The sequence below is a fragment of the Carcharhinus amblyrhynchos genome, chromosome 11 (assembly GCF_965287045.1).
Source record: "Carcharhinus amblyrhynchos chromosome 11, sCarAmb.v2.hapA, whole genome shotgun sequence".
In the NCBI taxonomy this organism is placed as follows: domain Eukaryota; kingdom Metazoa; phylum Chordata; class Chondrichthyes; order Carcharhiniformes; family Carcharhinidae; genus Carcharhinus; species Carcharhinus amblyrhynchos.
Window position 1 is genome coordinate 20,825,947 of NC_137334.1, and position 18,181 is coordinate 20,844,127.

General features: G+C 48.4%; 1 protein-coding gene across 4 annotated transcripts in view; it reads right to left on the minus strand.

Moving 5' to 3' along the window:
* Positions 1-18,181, minus strand: part of als2b (alsin Rho guanine nucleotide exchange factor ALS2 b) — a 103,047-nt gene that overhangs the window by 32,991 nt on the left and 51,875 nt on the right. For 2 of the 4 annotated variants that reach the window (XM_080198735.1, XM_080198734.1), the window contains 6 exons: positions 17,059-17,125; positions 14,877-15,076; positions 14,318-14,383; positions 12,871-12,969; positions 8,756-8,920; positions 2,043-2,156 (listed from right to left, as the gene is read on the minus strand). In XM_080198735.1, coding sequence (XP_080054861.1) covers positions 2,043-2,156; positions 8,756-8,920; positions 12,871-12,969; positions 14,318-14,383; positions 14,877-15,076; positions 17,059-17,125 — 711 coding nt within the window. The remainder of the gene's footprint in view (positions 1-2,042; positions 2,157-8,755; positions 8,921-12,870; positions 12,970-14,317; positions 14,384-14,876; positions 15,077-17,058; positions 17,126-18,181) is intronic. The other 2 variants (XM_080198737.1, XM_080198736.1) reach the window with 1 other exon arrangement.

Sequence of the window (18,181 nt, forward strand, 5' to 3'; positions counted from 1 at the left end):
GCAGGAGGCCATTTGGCCCATTAAGCTAGCACCGACAGCAATCCCACTCATGTCCTATTCCCGTAACCCCACATATCACCCTGTTAATCTGCCTAACACTAAGGGGCAATTTAGCATGGTCAATCCGCCTAACCTACACAGCTTTGGACTGTGGGAGGAAACCGGATCACCCGGAGGAAACCCACACAGCTACGAAGAGAATGTGCAGACTCTGCACAGACAGTGACTCACGCCAGAATCGTACCTGGGTTCCTGGCACTGAGAGGCAGCAGTGCTAACCACTGTGTCGTCCCCACTGCAGGATGAAACCCTCCTGGGAAGTGCAAGCCAAGAAAACTTTCAGGCTGGAATCTCAGTACTGGCTGATTTCCCCAATTCCCCCACCCCCAGCCATGGTGATCAGAGGTTTGACTGGCCACCAAGTTCTCTGACTTAGCTGCGGTGGCATTAACAGCGGGTAAGACCGCATCCTGAAGCTTTTTCCTGCCTCCCACTAACAGCAGCCCCTCCTGGAGTTCAGAAACTTGGAGAAGCTGTTTGCCAGGACATGCATGGCACGGACGTACAGCAACAGGTCTCTCTGTCCAGCCACTCGACAAAAATAACCATTTCTTTAAAGTTTTCTTTACTTAGCATTTTCACTCCTTTCCTCTTTCTGCTTTCTATTTTACGCAACACCTTCAAATTACTTAGCCCCTGTCCCTCCTGCATCCCATTTTTACCTTTTCATAGAATCCCCACAGTGCAGGAGGTGGTCATGCAGCCCATCGAATCTGCACTGACCACAATTACACCCAGGTCCTACTCCCCTATCTCCACAACTTACCCTGCTAATCCCCCTGACACTAGAGGCGATTTAGCATGGCCAATCCACCTAACCTACACAACTTTGGCCTAGGGGGGAAACCAGAGCATCCGGAGGAAACCAGTACAAACACAGGGAGACCGCGCAAATTTCATACAAACAGTAACCCAAGTCTGGAATTGAACCTGGGTTCCCGGTGGTGAGGCAGCAGTGCTAACCACTGTGCCACCAGTCTTGGAAGCTCAAAGTGACACATTCAGATACAGCAACCTGCTCAAGTCTTGCAACATTTTAAAAAAAATGCTGGGATATTTTTAGGGAGGGAGGGGAGGGAATTATAGCTACCGAGAGCTGTTTAATGGCTAGGGTGAACAGACTGGGTAAAGTTCATCATTCTGTGAAGCTGAATCAGACACAGGAAGCACAAAACCTCACGAGTCCAAAAGTGACCACAGGAGCAAAAGACAGCAGAAGTTGCGCACCCAGACACAAGGGCTCTGTAGGCAGCGGGCCAGCTGGCTCAGCCGACCAGGAGCCAGACTAGACAGGAACAGGAAGATCCCAGGAAGAGCAACAAGACAGCTAACCTCAATCAGATGGCATTTGGAGAACTGAGAGTTGTCTCGCTGCCCTTCAGCTGAGAGGGGGTGGGGAAAGAAACCAGCCAAAACTTTCTGATGATAATCTACTGGACAAAGGCTCTGATACTCACAATGGTTCAATAAGCAGTTCACATTCACTGTGGCAGTACACCACAAGGCAAAATAGCGGCCAAGGGGCCAAAACGTAACCATGTGGGGATGGGATTGAATCAAAAACAGAAAATGCTGGAAAATCTCAGCAGGCCTGACAGCATCTGTGGAGACAGAATTGAGGCAACGCTTCAAGTCTGGACAACCCTTTGTCAGGGATATCAATCTGGACTGGGAAGAAACCAGCAATGGACGTATGACAATCTGGCAACCGATTTATTAACACCAGGATCACAAACGGTGCGATGTTTCTGGACGCCTGTACTTGGAATAAAATACCTGGCTCCCACCTGTAATGAGTTACAGTCCCCAGTTACTGATTAGGCCCCAGTCTGGTGCAGGGCCTCACTCGGGCAAGGGTTATGTTTCCGTTCAGCCGGGTCAGGCTGCTGGACAGGGTGCCATGCAGGGGGGATGTGTTCCATGCATGGAGGGAAGGGGGCAGGGAGAAGAGGGGTGAATAAACGGACAGTGCCTGGGCTCACCCTGTGCCTCCCTCTGGCTGCTCAATGAGGTGCGCTGACGGTGGCGCCTGGGATGTCCATGGCCAGGACCATCCCACCCTCCTGGCCGGGGGAGGACGTGTGACAGCGGGCGTCCTGCAAGGGGACAAGAAGAGTCAGAGAAGTAAAAAGCGGAGAGAAAATAAATCAAGAGTGGATTCTGCTCACCACCCGGCCTCTCCACACATTTCCCCTGTCCTCACCCTCTCGGGGATACAGTCCCAACCACCCAGAACTTTCCCTGCCTTCTCCCCAACACTTTTCCCAAGTGGCAACCCAACATGAGTGCTTGGAAATAGAAAAGCCTATTCCACTGCAGAGAGTGTTGTAGACAAGCCCTTCCACAGCTGAGGTAGACGGACCCACAGGGGTCTGGGAGTGGAGAGCTTCCTGCTTAACCCAGGCCGACTGTCAGGCCCCTAATTATTGACGGAGCACAGGTCAGAGGTCAAGCAAGGCCTCTGGACTAACCCAGTTGCCGACATTCACCCCACCAGAGGCAGGAGCTGTCTTCCTGTCCCCCTGGGAGTGTCGTTCTCAAAGGGGTCCACATGGAAGTCAATGCAAAGTAAGGGGGAGCATAACCAAGTCAAGTTGCATGCGACGGTGCAGAGGGACCTCGGGGTCCTTGTGCATGAGTCGCAAAAACCCAGCCTGCAGGTACAGCAGGTGGTCAGGAAGGCTAATGGGATACTGGCCTTCATAGCGAGGGGGATTGAATATAAAAGTAGGGAGGTCTTGCTGCAGCTGTACAGGGCACTAGTGAGGCAGCAGCTGGAGTACTGTGTGCAGTTTTGGGCGCCGCACTTGCGCAAGGATATTTTGGCCTTGGAGGGAGTGCAGAGGCGGTTCACTAGGCTGATACCAGAGTTGAGGAGGTTGAGCTATGAGGAGAGGCTGAATAAACTAGGCTTGTACTCGTTAGAGTTTAGAAGAATGAGGGGAGATCTCATTGAGACATTAAGATGATGAATGGGATGGATAGGATAGAGGTGGAGAGACTCTTCCCGCTCAAAGGACAGTAGGACTAGAGGGCACAGCCTCAAGATAAAGGGGGGACGGTTTAGAACGGAGTTGAGGAGGAACTTCTTCACTCAAAGGGTGGTGAATCTCTGGAATTCTCTGCCCGTTGAAGTGGTGGAGGCTGCCTCGCTAAATATATTTAAGACGTGGGTTGATAGGTTTTTGATAGGCAGGGGGATTAAGGGTTATGGGGAGAGGGCGGGAATGTGGAACTGAGCCATGACAGATCAGCCATGATCTTATTGAATGGCGGGGCAGGCTCGAGGGGCTAGATGGCCTACTCCTGCTCCTATTTCTTATGTTCTTATGTTGGTCAAGGCAGACATGACAGTCGAGAGCGAGAGGCAGCAAACTTAGCGTAGAGAATTCACATGAATGTGACAAAGATAAATAGAAAAAGCTTAGGAGGCAAGTCACCAGAGAGTCAGGCCAACTACTGTTGGCTGAACAGGAAAACAACAAACATAGGAGCAGTTGTCAGAGGGGCGCTGACTTTAAACAGGAGCCAGACAAAATTCTGGCTCACCAAAAAGAGATGAAGGCTAAAAAGATAGATGTAAGCTTTCGGAACGCTGCAGGCCTGCTGGGAATGTCCAGACGGTGTGGAGCAGGAAGCAAATGGTCAGTCAGCCCTGACATCCCACTGGCCACAGAGTTTAACGGATAACTCTTTAGGGTGGAGGTGGTGGGCTCTGGGAATGGAATTACAGCGGAATTGGAATGATGGCCTCTGGGAGTTCATTCCAGAGGCCCGTCACCTTGGGTGGGAGCTGTGGTGGGATTGGTAAGGCGTGGGTTTAATAGAAGCAGCTCCGTTTTTTTCCTATTCCATTCCCATCTCTGGATCACATCCAGGAAATCGGATTGGCACTGTGTACGGCATGTGATTAGACCCATGTGTTATTACACACCATTAACTTCCGCACAATCCTTTAGGGTTCTCAAAAGTTGGTGGAACTGATGATTTTCAAACAACTTGGAGACTTTACACCCAAGATACCCAGAATCAGGAGCAGAGGTAGGCCATTCAGCCCTGCTCTGGCATTCAATAAGATCATTCCTGATTGTGGACTCAACTCCACATTCCTGCCCACTTGTCAATCAAAAATCTGACTCATTCAGCCATAAATCCATTTAAGGATCCAGCCTTCACTGCTCCGTGGGCAAGAGAATTCCACAGACTAACGTCCCTCTTGACAGAAAAAAAATTCTCATTTCAGTCTTAATGAGACCCCCATAATTTTTAAACAGTGTTCCCTAGTTCCAGGACCCCACCCCTTCCACCACACATAGAAACATAGAAGATAGGAGAGGAGTAGGCCATTTGGCTCTTCGTGCCTGCTCCGCTATTCACCATAATCATGGCTGATCGTCCAATTCATAGCCTAATCCTGCTTTTTCCCCCATAACCTTTGATCCCATTCGCCCCAAATGCTATATCCAGCCGCCTCTTGAATACATTCAACGTTTTGGCACCAATACTTCCTATCATAATGAACTCCACAGGCTCACCACTCTTTGGGTGAAGAGATGTCTCCTCATCTCTGTCCTAAATGGTCTACCCCGAATCCTCAGACTGTAACCTTTGGTTCTGGACTCCCCCACCATTGGGAACACCTTCCCTGCATCTATCCTGTGTAGACCTGTTAGAATTTTATAAGTCTCTATGAGATCCCCCCCTCATTCATCTGAACTCCAGCAAAAACAATCCTAACCTAGTCAATCTCTCCTCATACATCAGTCCCGCCATCCCCGGAATCAGCCTGGTGCGTTAAGTTCCCTTAGCATCTTATGTGTTTACTTAAGGTGACCTCTCATTCCTCTAAACTCTGATGGATGCAGGCCCAACATTTCCTCAAGACAAACCTCTTCGCTCCAGAAATCAAAGCAAACTTCCTCTGAGCTGCTTCCAGTACAAAGTATTGGCCTCAGAATACTATCCCATTCCATTTTCCAAAATTTCAGAACACACAGCGAATAAGCAATACCACGCAGGTATCCAGTGCTGTACAGACACACGCTGTGATCATGCACTCCCTACAGATGTGTCTTTAGCCTTGTATCCTTGTACTCTGGTCTCTCAGACTCCCACCCAACTCACCTTAGTCTGGGGGTTTCGGTGACGATCCTTCCACGTGGTATCACTGGCAGTGTCCACCGCTCCTGGTGGCAGTGCCAGCAATGGAGAGCTGCCCCTCACTGGGAAGTCTGGTGGGAATTTGGCTCTGGTGGAGAATGGAACCCTGACACCCAGGTGCCTAATGGGGACTTAAACACTATTTGGAATATCGTGAGGAATTTTGGGCCCCATATCTCAGGGAGGATGTGCTGGCCTTAGAAAGGGTCCAGAGGAGGTTCATAAGAATGATCCCTGGAACGAAGAGCTTGTTGTATGAGGAATGGCTGAGGACTCTGGGTCTGTACTCTTTGGAGTTTAGAAGGATGAGGAGGGATCTTATTGAAACGTACAGGATACTGCGAGGCCTGCATAGAGTGGATGTGGAGAAGATGTTTCCACTAGTAGGAAAAACTAGAACCAGAGGGCACAACCTCAGACTAAACAAGCGATCCTTTAAAACAGAGATGAAAAGGAATTTCTTTAGCCAGAGAGTGGTGAATCTGTGGAACTCTTTTCCGCAGAAAGCTGTGGAGGCCAGGTCATTGAGTGTCTAAGACAGAGAGACAGGTTCTTGATTAATAAGGGGATTAGGGGTTATGGGGAAAAAGGCAGGAGAATGGGGATGAGAAAAATATCAGCCATGATTGAATGGCGGAGCAGACTCGATGGGCCGAGTGGTCTAATTCTGCTCCTATGCCTTATGGTCTTTTGAGTGCCCCGAAATAAGCCACAGTGGGGTTGCCACCGGTGAACAGTCCCGAGATCGTAAAATTTACCTACTTTTTTTTCCAGTTGATACGTTTGCCTTGCCTGCCACCTCAGCCCAGTGTAAACAATCCCACGGCAATATTCCAAGCACAACAGGAGAACTGTGTGCTGGCCAACACATACTCTTCAAACATCTTCACTGAAACAGATTCTCTGGTCATTAGCTCATTGCTTTTTATGGGAGTTGGGTTAACAACCGCATTCTCTACTTGACAACAGTAAATCCAATTAAGTACTCCACGTGCAGTCCAAGTGCTGTAGAACATTCTGGATTGTGTCTGGAACGCAGCCGTCACACACACACTGATCGATAGTGCAGTAGAGATACATTCAATATTGTGGTCTTCGAAATGAGATTCTCATCTTCGTATTGCAGTAGGACATGGGAGCAGGAAGAGGCCAGTGAGCCCAGCTCCCCCATTCAATTAGATCATCACAGAATCCTAACAGTGCAGCAGGAAGCCATTCAGCCCACTGAACTGCACCCCCTCTTTGACAAAGTATCTTAACCAGGCCCTCTCCCCATAACCCTGGAAATTCAGCACGGCCAATCCACCCAACCTGCACATCTTTGAACTGCGGGAGGAAACCCACACAGACACAGGGAGAATGTACAAACTCCACACAGACAGTGACCCAAGCCAGGAATCGAACCTGGGTCCCTGGCACTGTGAGGCAGCAGTGCTAACCATTGTGCTGCCCAATAGCTGACTGGTTATGCTCTCAACTTCACTGTCTGCCTCAAATCCCTTAGTCATAGAGGTTTACAGCATGGAATCAGGCCCTTCAGCCCAACTTTTCCATGCCATCCTGTTATTTAACCACTAAGCTAGTCCGAATTGCCCACATTTGGCTCATATCCCTCTATACCCATCTTACCCATGTAACTGTCTATACGCTTCTAAAAAAAAAATTGTACCCGCCTCTACTACTACCTCTAGCAGCTTGCTCCAGACACTCACCAACCTGTGTCAAAATATTGCCCCTCTGGACCCTTTCGTATCTCTCCCCTCTTACCTTAAATCTATGCCCTCTAGTTTTAGACTCCCCTACTTTTGGGAAAAGACGCTGACTATCTAGCTGATCTACGTTCCTCATTATTTTGTAGACCTCTATAAGATCACCCCTCAGCCTTCGAAGCTCCAGAGGAAAATAGTCCCAGTCTATCCAACCTCTCCTTCTAACTCAAATCAAGTCCTGGTAGCATCCCAGTAAATCTCTTCTGAACTTTTCCTATAATAGGGTGACCAGAACTGTACACAATATTCCAAGTGTGACTTTACCAAATGTCTTGTACAACTTCAAGATGTCCCAAGTCCTGTATTCAATGTTCTGACTCTTATCAATCAGAAATCTGTCTAACCCAGCCTTGAATAAGTTCAAAAAACCAGCCCTTGACTGCTCTCTGGGGGAACAAAGTTCCATAGACCAATTACTCTCAAGAAAGAATTTCTCCTCATCTAATCCCATTAAGTGCCTGTGCCTTCAGCTGTCAAGGCTATAACTTCTAGAACTCTCTTCCTAAAGCCCATCTCCATTCCTTTAGGATCGACCCCAAAACCCACTTTGAACTTTATGTTATACTTCCGAATCATTGGCATGGCATCCATTTTTTATGTTTAATCATGTCTGTGTAGCACCTGGGTATATAAGACAAGACAGTACAGCACAGGAACAGGCCCTTCAGTCCACAATGTTGGTGTTGAAAAAGGACAGCACAAGGACAATGCAGGAAAAGGAACTTTTTGAAGTTCACATCTCCAATTGTGGGAATGGCTTTTGGAAAGGAATGTCACATTCTGTTCAAACCGACAGTGGCAAGTGCATCTAGTGGGAGCTGGTGGGATGACAGAGGTAAGTGGAGCCTCTCTAGGTTGGCTTCAAGAGAAGCGATGATTGGAACAGTTAACCCCCTGTGGAAGATCTTGCCCCATGCTGGAGAAAGGCAGTTCTGCAGTGAACTGGGGCATTAACAATGAATAAGGCAGGACAACCACTTGATGAGATTGAGGAGGACAGATCTTTAACTCAGGAGTGTGATTTTCATTTCCCTCCTTTTAGCTCCCATTCACTCCCTGCACCCCTTTTTTTTAATTCATTCATGGGATATGGGTGTCACTGGTTGGCCAGCATTTATTGCCTATTCTTAGTTGCCTGAGGGCATTGAGAATCAACTATATCGCTGTGGCTCTGGAGTCACATATAGGCCAGACTGGGTAAGGATGGCAGATTTCCTTCCCTCAAGGACATTAGTGAACCAGATGGGTTTTTCCAACAATCGACAATGGTTTCATGGTCATCAGTAGGTTCTTAATTCCAGATTTTTACTAATAGAATCCCCACAGTACAGAAAGAGGCCATTCGGCCCATCGAGTCTGCAGTGATCATAATCCCATCCAGGCTCCGTTCCAGCAACCCCACACTGTTTACCCTGCTAATCCCCCTGACACTAGGGGCAATTTCCCGTGGCCAATCAACCTAACCCGCCTGCACATTTTAGCAGCGTGGGAGGAAACTGGAGCACCCAGGGGAAACCCATGCAGACATGGGGAGAATGTGCAAACTCCACACAGACAGTGACCCGAGGTCCTGGCGCTGAGAGGCAGGAGTGCTAACCACTGTGCCATTGCGCTGCCCTACTTTGCAATAGAGGAAACATTACAGCTCAGAACTCCAATTGCAAAGCAAAGTGCGGCACAAGTAAAGCATGAACAGGGAAGCCCTGAAACACTGTTTATCACACACCATGCTCGACTCCTTCAGAAGGCAAAGAATGTTGCATTACCTTGTGATATCATCAAAAACACCGTAGCCCATTTTTTTGTCGTGTGCCCACTGTCCGATGAACATACTGGGGCAGGACGATGTCAGCTTGCCGCTGCGGAGTAAACCATGACCGTGGCGCATGTTGTCTTGGAAACCACCCTCGTACACCTCTCCTGTGGCATATCTGTGATGGGAGTGAGGCAGAAAGGGAGAAAGTTAGTCAACTCAGTGAATCACAACCACTTAGTAAAACACCAACCAGTGACCAGGTATCACAGAATCCCTACGGTGCAGAGAGAGGTCTCTCAATCCATTGGGTCTGCACCGACACTCTCTCTGACACAGTATCTTACCCAGGCCCTTTCCCTATAACCCTGCACATTTACCATGGCCAATCCACTGTGCAAATTAAGTTACAGCAACTACGGCAGACAGCTCTGGCACCAAGAATGGAAAGTGCTTACATGCAGACAAGGCCTGGATGAGATCAGTGGTTGTTAATTGAGAGGAGTGACTAATCTCACCTTATGTCAGTTTCTTAAACACTATGTTGCCTGCCATGGCCACAGGAACCAAAGGTAAGTACAAGAACTCATACCAAAAGCAAGATATGGTGACGTATTATGCTAATGATGGATTAGGAGAAGAGGTTTTTCTATTGAATAAGAAAGGACAAAGAGCTATTCTATGATTGGTGGACTTGGTGTGTGGTTAGCACTGCTGCCTCACAGCGCCAGGAACCTGGGTTCGATTCCCAGCTCGGGTCACTGTCTGTGTGGAGTTTGCACATTCTGCTCGTGTCTGCATGGGTTTCTTCCCACAGTCCAAAAATATACAGGTTAGGTTGATTGGTCTTAGTGCCAGAGGGACTAGTTAGGGTAAATACGTGAGTATGGGGGATAGGACTTGATTAAGATTGTGATTGTTGCAGACTTGATAGGCTGAATGGCCTCCTGAATGGCATTGTAGGATTTTAAGAGTTACGCATATAAATTAAGGATTAAAAAGTTGCTTGTTCCTCATTTGCTGTAATGAACTAAAACTGCAATACAACTGTATGAATTGACAGAACACCTAGCAGTGTATCCCAATGCCTGTGTTTCCTCCAAATGCACAATAATAAAGCTCGGAAGATGGAAGACTCTTAGTGCCATAGTCTTGGACACTCATATCCAAGTCGATGACACCTGCTGTGGAAGGAAACTGCCCAGACAAGTCACCCAAGGCTGGAATCGAACCTGGGTCCCTGACGCTGTGAGGCAACAATGTGCCACCCCTTTCGATTGGATTCCTTTATTTCAATTAGGTCACCCCTTCTGAAGCACACAGAACACAAAACCAATTTATATAATGCACCTTCACCTGGTAGGGATGGGCTGTCCTATGAGCAGACTGGGTGCCTACCCATCGGAGTTTAAAAGAACGTGGGGTGATTTTACTGGAACATATAAGATCCCGATGGGGCCTGACAGGGTGGATACTGAAAGGATGTTTCCCCTTGAGGGGAGACTAGAACCAGGGGACACAGTTTAAAAATGAGGGGTGTCCCAGTTAAGGTAGAGATGAGGAGAGTTGTACTCTCCCATTGCATCATATCGTCTGTGGAATTCTCTTCCTCAGGGTAGTGGGGTCTGGGTCATTGGATATATTCAAAGCTCAGTTAGACAGGTTTTTGATCCACAAGAGTCATAGAATCCCCAGAGTGCAGGAGGCGGCCATTTGGCCCATCGAGTCTGCACCGACCACAATCCCACCCAGACCCTATCCCCGTAATGCCACGTATTTACCCTGCTAATCCCTCTGACACTAAGGGGAATCTATCATGGCCAAATCACCTAATCTTTGGACTGTGGGAGGAAACCTATGCAGACACAGGGAGAACGTGCAGACTCCCCACAGACAGCGACCCAAGCTGGGAATTGAACCCCGGTCCCGGGCGCTGAGAGGCAGCAGTGCTAACCACTGTGCCGCCGTCGAGGGTTATGGAGGGACAGACTGGAATTGAGACCACCAATCACATCAGCCATAACTTTATTGAATGGTGCTGGAGACCAGAGGGGTCAAATTGCCTTTGCCCTAATCATTCTTGTGCTAACCCGAACTCCTTTTATGGCACCCACTACAACAGGGGATTCAGCTGTTCAGCCTCACACTCAACCCACCGCATGCGAGTGGGAATCGCGGCGTGTGTCCTTCAGGAACTGACTTGTCCACACCCTTCACGTGTGCCCCTCCTCCCTTGCACCACCATTCAATAAGAACATGGCTGCTCTGACTGCTGTCTGAATACCTTCTCCCTCTGATAATGAAGAACCTATTTACCTTTGTCTTAAAAAAATATTCAATGGCCCTCCCTGACTGCTCCCTGGAGTAGACAGCATTGCAAAAACTCAAAACATTTCTCCTCATATCTTACAAGACTGCTATTTTTTAAAAAAAATTTTCCAGCTTTTGCCACCTGGGGAAACTACCTTCCAATATCCACCCTGTACAGGATCTTCTCATAAGATCCCCCTCTCCATCCCCAGAATCAGTACCCTAACTGTTGCCCTTTACAGAGTAAGGATTGCATTGGGTGTTGGTGAGGCTATACCCGGAGTATTGCGTGCAATTTTGGCATCCTTATCTGAGGAAGAATGTCCTTGTTTTACAGGGAGTACAGTAAAGTTTGCTAGGTTGATTCCTGGGATGGCAGGTTTAGTGTCCTTATCTGAGGAAAGATGTCCTTACTAGAGAGGGAGTGCAGCGAAGGTTTACCAGGCTGATTGCTGTGACGGCAGGTCTATCAGATGAGGAGCGACTAAATCGGTTAGGATTATATTCATTGAAGTTTAGAACAGTGAGAGGGGATCTCATAGAAATTTATAAAATTCTAACAGGGTTAGACAAGGTAGATTCACAAAGAATGTTCCCAATGATGGGGGAGTCCACAACTAGAGGGTCACAGTTTGAGAATAAGGGGTAAACCTTTTAGAACTGAGGTGAGGAGAAATTTCTTCACCTAGAGGGTGGTGAATGTGTGGCATTCATTACTACAAGAGGTAGTTGAGGCCAAAACGTTGTGAGATTTCAGGAAGAAATTAGATATAGCTCTTGGAGCTAAAGGAATCAAGGGAAATGGAGGGGAAGGGGGTGATCAAGATATTGAATTTGATGATCAGCTATGATCAAAATGAATGGCGAAGCAGGCTTGAAAGGCCGAATGGCCAAACAGTTGGGGCGGGGGGGGTGGAAATCAGGATATTGAATTTGATGAAGATGTGTGGGATAGGTTGACTGACCATGCTAAATTGCCCCTTAGTGTCAGGGGAGTGGAAGGGTAAATGTGTGGTGTTATGGGGATAGGGTCTGGGTGGGATAGTGGTCAGCACAGACCCAGTGGGCTGAGTGGCCTCTGTCTGCACTGTAGGATTCTATGATCCTATCAGCCATGTTCAATATGAATGACGGAGCAAGCTTGAAGGGTTTGAACAGCCTCGTCCTGCATCTAGTTTCTATGTGACTAATCTGCACACGTTACAATAGCAGACAGGGATTTGCAGCGTGTTATATACTCTGGCCTTTTGCTTTTGTTAATATGGGTGACTTAGTGGTTACACCGCCAGGGGCTGAGATTCAAAATCCTGCTGATAATGGGGGTGATGTGAGGGTTGGACTGTGAAAGTTTCAGCCTAGTTTAGAGGCCTTTCAGGAAGGCACCCACCACCCCAATTCACCCAGCTCCTGGCCCCACACTCATGACACGTTTTACTCTGAAGCCTCTTTTGTCGAGTAACAAGTGACCAAAGAAGCAACTCCTCATGCATTGTTAAAGCTGCAGAGATTGGTGGTGGCATTGCTCACCCTGTGGCCAGAAGAGAGTTGGGAGAGGGGGTGAGGTGGGGATGGGGGCATGTTGTTTTACAACCCTCACCATCACAGCAGTGCTGGAATTGGGACGGGGTCTGGATTCAAACAGTACATGACAGCCTGCCAAGGGACTGGCCATCACAGTGTCCCCAATCACTGGGCGGAACCAAGAGCCACCACCTCATTAATCCAATCCCGGCGACACCCAAACCACCTTCTCTTAACCGTCAAACATTGGGCTGGATTCCAGGGCCAACTGATAACGGATGTGAGACTTGTACGTACTTGTAGATGCCATGGCCATGCATCTTGCCTTCTTTCCAGTGGCCCTGATAATGATCATTCTTCTTCAGAGCTTTGTTGGGGATGACGTACTCTCCATACCTGTGAAGACAAATCATAACCTTCACCAGCACTCTTACTCACTCACTTCAAAAGGATCTTGTCCTCAAACCAAGGGAACACTGACCCACATTATGCCAGGTCACATTCATGATGCTCAATGGCAGCTGGCAAGCTGAACAAGGCCCATTAATAACAGACATCCCAAACTAGACTGTCCAGTTGATGCCACCACTGCCAGGTACAGCTGACACTTGGCAGTGTGTGTGGACGAGAGGCCAGTTTCACCCACATTCCACACGGTGACCAGTCCTGTGTCTCAGCACTTTAGTGCCAATAAGGCAAATCATCCCCCCCACCCCAGCCCCCACTTCTCAAATTTGGAGCAAGGACCTGTAAGTATTAATCAAAGTGTAATAGGAAGCCATTCGGCCCATTGAGTCTGCACCAACCACAAACCTACCCCATGTATTTACCCTAGCTAATCCCCCTGACACTAAGGGGCAATATAGCATTGCCAATCCATCTAACCCGCACATCTGTGGAGTGCGGGAGGAAACTGGAGCACCTGGAGGGAACCCAGGCAGACATGGGGAGAATGTGCAGACTCCACACAGATAGCAATCCAAGCCAGGAATCGAACCAGGGTCCCTGGTGCTATGAGGCAGCAGTGCTAACCACTGTGCTGCCCCACTTGGGCCTTATTAAATAAAAGGGGAAAGATCCCACATTTCGATAGCAACCTTTCACACCCTGAGGTGTCCAAAATTAAAGCACCATCATGGCTGCAACTGTGGGCAAGATGGCAGCCAATGCACACATGGTAATGAGAGGAATGACTAGATAACTTATTCCAGTGACACTGGGTAAATGGGCAATGTCGGCCAGATCACTTGGAGGCTCCCTAAGTACCCTGGGGCTTACACACACACACACACACACACCATGTTGACTCCAAAGACAGCAGTGTAGCACACCCTCGGTACTGCACCAGAACGTTCATCCTCAGATATGGACTTGAAGCCCCTGGAATATGCTGTCATAGAGCCAGGGCACATTCCCTACAGGTGTTCATCATGGATATACCAAGTGTGGCAGGGTTTTGGGGTCAGACAGAGAGAGAGAGAAAACATGTCCTGTTTACCTCCTGCTCTGCCTCTTTCATTCAGCTCACATCCAAGCCTTGTTGCCCTGAGGTGCCTTGCCCTGGGTATTAGATTGCAGGGGCTAGTCTGCTCAACACCCACACGGGGGCACACATACCAGCATGAGCAGCTCCGGCTGATTTCCACTCCCATCTCCAGCCTGGAGGCTCCCGTCATTCCGTCAGACGGTGAACCAACTCAGCAAAGCTCAGAGGAATGTCTACCTTCACTCTTTTCACACTCACCCATCCTCTAAACCATTTCTGAAGTCGCCGGTGTACATTCTCCCATCAGGCCACTGCAGCACACCCCTGGCATGGAGAGAACACACGGGTCACAGATATGCTCAGTCATATCAAACATGTGAGGATCAGAGGATGCTCCACAATTTCCCATCCTTCCACCAACAAATCGCCACCCTCTGCCGGTCGCCATCCATACCCCTCCCCACTGTCACTCCACCCCACACCTACCCAACCCCCACCCCATCCATCCCCACACCCAACTCCCACCCCCCCCACCCATCCCCACACAGGAAGGTGCTGAATCTCTCTGGGTACCAAGTCCAATGGTACTGTCTTTATTCCAACTTCTTGGTCAAGAGACCATCCTCCAGTGTGCCTCTCCTCAGCAGCCCCCAGCACCCTCCTCCTATTCCACCCCACTCCCTAACCCCTGCCCACCTTTAATACTGATCATATGTGTAACATTGACCCTCACTGTGTGTGCGGCACTGACCAAGCAAGTTAACACTGACACTCACCACATGTAATACTGACCACGTATGTTAACACTGACACTCACTTGCCGTGTGGTTTTCCAGACAGCCAGCGTCCTTCGTAAGTTGCCTCCTTCAGCCGTGGCTCTTTGTAGAAGGTGTAAGTGGCTGTACGTGAGATGGGGGGTTCTGCTCGCACCGTGCCGCCCAGCCCCAGGGTCAGGTAATCCTGGGCACCACTCAGTGCCTGATCCACTGTCTGGTTAATCGCTCTCAACCACTTTGTCTGAAACAGGATCAGAAACAGTGAGTTTTGCAGCAGAGTCTGGCCACCAATCCTGTAGAAAATCACCGCTGGGTTTGTCAGATTGCAGGAAAGCAATTATATACCTTGGAAGAGGCATCGTACAGACAGTAGTTTAAAATTTATTAGTGTCACAAGTTGGCTTACATTAACACTGCAATGAAATTACTGTGAAAATCCCGTAGTTGCCACACTCTGGAGCCTGTTCGGGTAAACTGAGGGAGAGTTTAGCACGGCCAACGCACCCTAACCAACACGTCTTTCAGTCTGGGGGAGGAAATCAGAGCACCCAGAGGAAACCCACGCAGACATGGGAAGAATTCAAGCTGGGAATCAAACCCGGGTCCCTGTCATTGTGAGACAGCAGTGCTAACCTCTGTGCTGCCCTTGGGGAGACATTTTCTCAGATTTCCTGGGAGGAAGGAATAATTTAAACAATGTTTTACTAGGTTATCTGCACCAAAGAATCAACAGGAGATGCCAGTATCTCTTATTTAGTTGATTTAATCAAAGATACATTTACTACTTCTCCATGATTACCATGTGTTTGGGAGTGGGGGGGGGGGGGATGTATTCTCAGGGTTGTGTTTAAGGGAGATAATGGTGTTATCAGCATGGGAAGGAAGCAGTGGCTTTGACAGAGAACAGTCTGTAACACTGGATTCAAATCTCAGTCAGAACGAGGGGCTGAAAAACATCATCTGGATATCTCATGGAGTTCATTCATCGGGTAAAAGATAAAAGTCTGAGGTCACAGAAGTGGCTGTGAAGGTAGCCCAATCCATCACTCAAACCAGCCTCCCACCCATTGACAGTGTCTACACTTCCCGCTCCCTCGGTATATACCCTGGACGTTCTCTCTTCCACCTTCTTCCATCAGGAAAAAGATACAAAAGTCTGAGATTGCGTATAAGAACATAAGAAATAGGAGCAGGAGTAGGCCATCTGGCCCTTCCAGCCTGCCCCGCCATTCAATAAGATCATGGCTGATCGGTCGTGGCTCAGTTCCACATTCCGGCCCTCTCCCTATAACCCTTAATCCCCTCTCTTATCAAAAACCCATCAACCCGCGTCTTAAAATTATTCAGCGAGGTAGCCTCCACCACTTCAACCGGCAGAGAATTCCAGAGATTCACCACCCTTTGAGCGAAGAAGTTCTTCCTCAACTCCGTTCTAAACCGCCCCCCCTTTATCTTGAGGCTGTGCCCCCTAGTCCTACTCTCGTTTCTGAGCAGGAAGAGTCTCTCCACCTCTATCCTATCCATCCCATTCATCATCTTATACGTCTCAATGAGATCTCTCCTCATTCTTCTAAACTCTAACGAGTACAAGCCTAGTTTATTCAGCCTCTCCTCATAGCTCAACCCCCTCAACTCCGGCATCAGCCTAGTAAACCTCCTCTGCACTCCCTCCAAGGCCAAAATATCCTTGCGTAAGTACGGCACCCAAAACTGCACACAGTACTCCAGCTGCGGCCTCACCAATGCCCTATATAGCCGCACCAACCGATTTAAGAACAGCTTCTTCCCTGCTGCCATCAGACTTTTGAATGGACCTAACTTGCATTAAGTTGATCTTTCTCTACACTTTGGCTATGACTGTAACACTACATTCTGCACACTCTCGTTTCCTTCTCTATGAATGGTATGCTTTGTCTGTATAGCATGCAAGGAACACTACTTTTCACTGTACACTGATACATGTGACAATAATAAATCAAATTATAAACAGATGCAAATTTCCCTCCAACTGCTCTCTATAATTCTGACACTGGGCTGAATCTGTCAGTCAGTCTGCTACCCAGGGTCATACGAAGGCGACCATTTGGGTAATCTCAGGACAAGGCCACTCACTTCCAGGATTAATGACACAAAACACCTCCCATCAGCTGCCGCTCAGAAACACCAGACCACCTGGCCACAACTTCACCCTCACTCCCTGTGCCAATAAACTTGATACCTCACCTTCTCCTGTGGTGTGGCTGCAGTGAGGATAAACTGTTCTTCAGCTGTGGTTATTTTCAGGGCATTCCTGCAGGGAAAAAGAGATGGAGTGAGACCGAGCGTGTACACAACTGTGCGCAGGGAGACAAAGATGGATAGAAACGACTGGCAGAGAGACAGAACAATGGGAGGGAGCAAAACCTCACACATGTTCCCATCACTGAGAACAATCAGCTGCTCCCATTTATTGCTGTATGGTTGGACCAGTGACCCTCCCATTGAACCCAATGTCAGGGTGCTGTTCAAGTGACAGGGCAGAATGTGGAGTTGCTGTATTCAGGGGAACTCCCTCCCTCTTCCACGCTTCCCTCCCCGGCAATGTCCTTGCTCCTGTTAAGAGTGCAGTGGGTGGATTGCCCTCTCTCCCATGCACCCTCCGAGAGGGGCTGTGCAACATTAATCAGTGCCCAACAGAGTGACCAGGCGATCTTGTGGCACAGTGGGTTAGCGTCCCAACCTCTGAGGCAGAGGTTCTAGATGCAAGTCCCATTCTGGGACTTGAGGGTCACAGAAGGTGCGCCCACAACATGGCCAAACAGGTTAAAGATCAACTTGCAAATCCTTCCAAACACGCACCAACAGCAGACAGCAAGAGTGGGAGAAATTCCTGGTCACATAATGGAAAGATTGGAGTCTCCATCATCACCATCTATTAGGTGTAGACGACAACATGCATGTTTAAGTGTGTGTTGCCAAAGCAACTCCAACTCCTCGAGTGATGCATAACACCATAGCATGGCCACTTGACTGTTTAAACAATTCATAGCTTCAGGATTTAAAAAGTCCAGGATTCAATTCCAGCACTTTTTGTTTTTGGGACAGAAATTGTTTACAAAGAAATCAGACCTTCCAATCCCAGCTATGTTGAGGGGCAGGTGATAGCCTAGTGGTATTAATTGCTAGACTATTACTCCAGAAACTCAGTTAATGTTTTGGGGACCCAGGTTCGAATCCCGCCACAACAGATGGTGGAATTTGAATTCAACAAAAGAAATCTGGAATTAAGAATCTACTGATGACCATGAAACTATTGTCGATTGTCAGAAAAACCCATCTGGTTCACTCATCTCCTTTAGGAAAGGAA